General features: G+C 38.6%; 1 protein-coding gene across 1 annotated transcript in view; it reads right to left on the bottom strand.

The window, feature by feature from the left end:
• The window catches only part of mast1a (microtubule associated serine/threonine kinase 1a), a 91,961-nt gene that overhangs the window by 38,150 nt on the left and 48,199 nt on the right, over positions 1–5,612 (bottom strand). Inside the window, exon 7 of the mRNA XM_008277117.1 lies at positions 3,278–3,353. Coding sequence (XP_008275339.1) covers positions 3,278–3,353 — 76 coding nt within the window. The remainder of the gene's footprint in view (positions 1–3,277; positions 3,354–5,612) is intronic.

A 5,612-nucleotide genomic window follows, 5' to 3' on the forward strand; every position in this document is an offset into this window, starting at 1 on the left:
GAGAGAGAGAGAGAGAGAGAGAGAGAGAGAGAGAGAGTGCAGGCAGGTGTTTGAGGACACCTGCATGCAGTGTGACATACATTTTCACACACACCCCTTTCTGTTAATAAATATTCAGATTTTTCTCCACGTATCCAGGGCTCAGTGTGCAACACATGAAAACAGGTTTGAGCGGCTGGGCTGTATGTTTGATTACAAATTGGCCTGGAAAAGGATTGCAGATGTGATTGACCTCCTGAGACTTTTCACCTGTGGCAGTGTCAACAGCTTAACGAGAACCATGCAGTGAATAAAATGTCAGTGGCCACTCACTCTGACTGGAGGCTGTGTTTATGTTAGAGGTCAGAGGAGAGTGGTAAGCCTCATTCAGAGTAACAAGAGCAGAGATAACTGCTCAGTATAAGTGAAGTGTTCATGAGGGAATCTGTGAGCACACAGCTAATCACAACTTGAGCAGCGGGAGAAAATATAATCCGCTAAAGACAAGCAGACAAGGACACAGTGTGCACTTGATCAAAAACACTGAACTTTTAAGGAATGAGAACAATAAATCCAGATTTGACAAATACAACTCTCCCTGTCTGATAGGTGTGTGATGGCGTGTAAAATGCTGTAGGCAAACATTACGGCTCAGCTGTGACACAGGAGGTCAAGCAGGTCCTCAAATGATCACAAGGTTGACAGTCTGATCTGCTCCTCCTGACGACATGTTAAAGTGTCTGTGGGCAAGAAACTGAACCCTAAATTGCTCCAGATGGCCGGGTGCGCACTCTGCCTGACAGTCACCAGAGTAAAGCTTTGGTCCACCGTGGTGGCATCACATCAAGATGCTTTGATAGTACACACTGTAATATACAACTTGAAATGGGTTACCACAGTGATTTTTGGGCCTGTGTGATCCCAAATTCCATTTGACCGATTTGTACAATTTTGAGAAATTGAAAAAGAAAATGCGAACCAGTAGTATGTGGTTTGGACACAGTGCTGGACCACTCCTCCTAAAGCAGGTCTCCTGAGAGTTCATTCTTTAGAAAGTCTGTTTGAAACCTACTGGATCTTAGAAGTTGCTTCAGGCATCAAACCAGGTTAAACCTCTGAAACCCAAAACCCACCAGTGAGTTTGAATGGCAAAAAAATCACCAAAATACAGCATTTATCAGAGGCAAAAAGTGCAAAAACAGGAAGAATTGTCAAACTTTAAACTTCATATGGTCATCTGCGATGTCAGAAAATGTAACAAAATCCAAGCCTAAAATCACAATATTTCATCAAAATTCTGTTATTCTGCATGTCTCAGGTAAAAAACATTTCTCCACATCATTTAAATAAACCGTTTGCAGTAAGCATATTCTGTAAAAAAAACAAAACAAAAAAAAAAACAAATAAAAAAAACAAATAAAAGTCTCTTTGCTCCTCCATGCAATCCAGAAGTTGTGACTGACTCAGCTATGAGCAACTGTCATGCGGCAAAAAAAATCAACTTGACTTTGTTCTTTATTTATGATTTATGGTATTATAGTTGTGTCATACTGCACAAATGACATACTTGAGTTTTCTCTACCTCTACCCATGGTTGTGCTGTTTCTATAGAGGTGCAGGAATTTATATTGCAATGAAAAATGATCCCACAGTGACAAGAGCAAAAATGCCCAGAAATTGCTTGTGATACAGAGGGTTAATGCGATGCCCTGCTAGCTTATATTTTTATTCAGAATAATGACACTGTTGCCTCCAACCAATCCAAACTGCAGCTTTTCTGACTTTATTTTACTTCCTGCAGCAACGTGCATCACATTCAAGGTACTGACACTAACGTAAAAAACCAAGAGTAAACTAGCACTTGTCTACATCAAAGTCTTCAGTAAAACCCTTTTTACTGTAGCAAGATCCGCTGACCTGTTGCACACCTGCACACAACAAATGTAAGAAAGATGCCAACATTGTTTTTTGCTCTTTCGGTCCTGCATCCCAGTGGAGAGCTGAGGCCAGATGTCTAAAATATATGTGTGCACAAAAACCATGGAGATGCTATTTCTCACATACAAACTGCTATTTCTAAAAGAAAGTGTGGTGAGAATCTGTGTCCTTCATGCAGACTTCAGATCAGGTGTACACACAGTCGTCTAGAGAAAGCTGCAAGTGATGCCATAAGGAAGACATAAAATGTAAAGTGCATGATTTGAATTCACTGTAGAAGTTAAATAAAATGGCAATCAAAGGATAAACCAAAATTTTAAACAATTTAGGATGAATTTTATCATTCTTCTCACATTTTAGCTACCACTTCCTGTTTGAATGAATGAATATACAATTGAGTATTCAGTTTTGTAACAGCATGAGTTCACTTTAAAAAATAACCAATGACCATGTTTAAAGTTAATTAATGTTGATTTAGATATCACTGCAAAGACAATTTATAGATACATGTGATTAATTTGTCATATGAGCAACATACATAGCTACTGTCGCACAACAACAGCTCTTCTGGTGCTGGATATACAGCAGTGCAGCACAGTGTATGGACTTATACGTTGTTTTAACTGACAGGTCTAATGAGGGGCTGAGACGTATTGATACATAAACACTTGTTTAAAAGTGTTTCTACATGAATTTATGGCAAACTGTGGGAGTGTGAATTAAGCCTGTGCATTGATTAAGATGCATAAAACAGAATCAGCTGTGCATGTGGCTTTATGAATGCGATAAAAACAACATGTATACATACAGTGTAGATTGTGTATCCCGTTTTAGCCACTAATCTACAGAGTTTTCTGTATCTGGCTTTTGGAATGCCAGAAACTCTTCAAGCACATCTTCCAAAACAAACAAAAAAACCCCCATCTGGCGAAGAAGTATCTTAACGCAACACTTTTTCTGTCTATGTTTATGTATTACTTTGTTGCTGCATCCACAAATGTTCTGCAACTACAACACTTTGACTTTTCAAAGTAGAAAGAAAAGACTCTTTCCAACATAAAGGAAACTAAGTCTGGCTTTTTATGTATTGTCTGAATTTTAAATGCATCCCTGGGAGTAGTTTTCAGCTTGTTTACTAGTTGTTTTGTGTGCACGGTCACCCCCTGTGGCACTAACGTCTCATCAGCTGCTCACTTGAAACATCTGATTCTTGCAAATAATGAGTCTCCCTGAATAAATGAATGCACTAATAGTTTTAAATGCAGCTAAGAGATGGCCTTTGCCGGTATGCATGTTGCTTATGTGTGTTTGCATGTGTGTGTGGAGGTACAGTTTACACTCTTGTTTGTGTGAGGCTGACCTTGGGGAAGCGCTCCTTGTAGACATGGTTCATCATCACTATTTCATTGTCATAGCAGGAAGGAGAGCGCCCCGGGCTGAAGAGAGACAAACACAGAGAGCAGGAGTGTAATATACAGCAGCGACAGAGAAAATCAAAGAAGGCAGGACTGAGCGAACCAGAGTGAGGGGAGGCAGCCGAGAGACATACAGTTCTGTATTTTTCACTTGAATGAAGGAATAATTTACCGCTTCCCCTCATGTCCATCCTGTCTGTATATTATGCTAATCGACTGATCAGAAATTCAGTACACTCTGTTTCTCCAATGGATCTTCCTGCATGTCATGCTGCACTCCTCCAACATTACATCGTGCAGACGTCAGAAACATGCGCAAGAGTCACATGTATTCTTTCAGAAACACACGCACACACGTAAGGCAGAGAATAATGCATGTGGAGGTGACAAAGCTCAAACAAACCTGCTTTATTTCTCATTAACTATAACTGTAAATGCACAATAAGTAATCCCACGCTGATCTACACATTCGCAGAGGAAAAGCTATTTATTAAAAGATGGCTGTGGGCAAATGCAGCGCAGCTTAGTTTCACAGAATATTGTTGTGATGTGAATCATGATAATAAGACATGTCAAGGTACACAATAAAGGCACTCTGAAGTCTGAACGTACTGAAGCCGCAAGATATTATCTAGGCCAGCGACTGCTGAGGAGCTTCATATGAAAACTGAATACTGATAAGTAGCGATGTGTTGTATGTAGTTAGGGCATGTTGCATCCAGAGGGGAGGCTATAATAGGTGCGGTTGGAGTGTACACCAGGGGCTTCTGTTAATAGAGAAACTGCTGCACCCTGGAGAGGTTCAAAGCACTGGAGAGTGGACTGATACTATATAATAACCGTGGTGGAAAATACCCTACCCCTAAGTACATTCACTAAAACACTGTGCTAAAATTTGGAGGTACTTACAGCTTCTGGAGGGTTATAATTGAGAGACTTTACATTTCACACTTGTGTGAACTCATTTACCACACAAAACATATGATCAACTTAAAAAAACAAAAAACAACAAAAAACAAAAAAAAAAGATTTAATTGCTGCTTTAGCCTCTTGTGTACAGAAACAGACTAAGATGGTTGTTGTTGGTGCCATTCTACATTTCTATATTGTCAGCAAATTTCATAAAAAGACCAAAACTAACAACAAATGGGTGTGTCATCAAATAATTCCTTTTGAAGATCTAAATCTTTAAAAACAAGACCTACACATACACTTTAACTGTTTAAAAGCCTCAGAATTTTCCCAAAACAGACAGGCACTGTAGTTATATAGCAAATATCACTCAAACTGAGGCAGACGGTGCATCTGTTAGGTGTGAATGGATACACATTCAATGCTCTGTTGCTCTAGTAGTTGGTGCAACAGTGTGAAGGTGTTTGACACACAGGAATAAGCTGCACCAGACTTTGCCAACACACTGCTTGTTAAGTAGATCACTTCCTGATTAGTTATCGTCTTTGTTGACATGATTATTGAAAATATATTGAAAACATCTGCTTTTTCTTTAAACCTCTGAACCCCAAAACGTGCCGGCAGGTTTTAAAAAGAAGTTTATCTTAAAAAATAAAATAAAATCACCAAAACAGCTTCTGAGCCAGAAAATGTGAAAACTATTTTCTAGTGTCATTAAACTATTCCTCTATGAAGTGCAATTTCATCTATAAGCTTAACTAAATCCAAGCTTAAAATGAATTATACTTAATCAATTGCCTTTATTATCCATGTCAATTTTTTTTTTTAAACTGCCAAGAACAAATCATTCGTTATAACCAGATTCTGTAAAAACAAAGAATTCTTCACTCCTTGGTGCAGCCGTGAAGCAATCAATGACTTAGTTTAAACCCACAGTCAAGTAACAATAAATTAGGGACTTTTCTGCTGACCTGCAGGCTGTTTCTAAAGACACCTTATTTATTTTAGAATTGGTAACACCTGTGGGCACTTGGAAAAACACATGTTGATTTCAGGTTTTTTAAGTTTTCAAAAGTATAAATTATCTGAGAAATGTAACTTTAAAATTGTTTGTTTTTTTTTTTTTTACGATTTATGGTTTTTAACGGAGCCAGCATGAAGGACATTTCAGAAATGATACAATATTTTAAAATATACTGCTGTATATATGGGTATATTATATAATAATATACATAACAAGTACTTTTTTATTTTTAATACACTTTGCTACTAAGATGGGGCTGCAAGGTGGCGCAGTTGGTAGCACTGTTGCCTCGCAGCAAGAAGGTTGCCGGTTCGCGTCCCGGTGGGGGCACCGGAATCTTTCTG

This window comes from Stegastes partitus, unplaced genomic scaffold (assembly GCF_000690725.1).
Source record: "Stegastes partitus isolate 25-593 unplaced genomic scaffold, Stegastes_partitus-1.0.2 Scaffold3, whole genome shotgun sequence".
NCBI classification, from domain to species: domain Eukaryota; kingdom Metazoa; phylum Chordata; class Actinopteri; family Pomacentridae; genus Stegastes; species Stegastes partitus.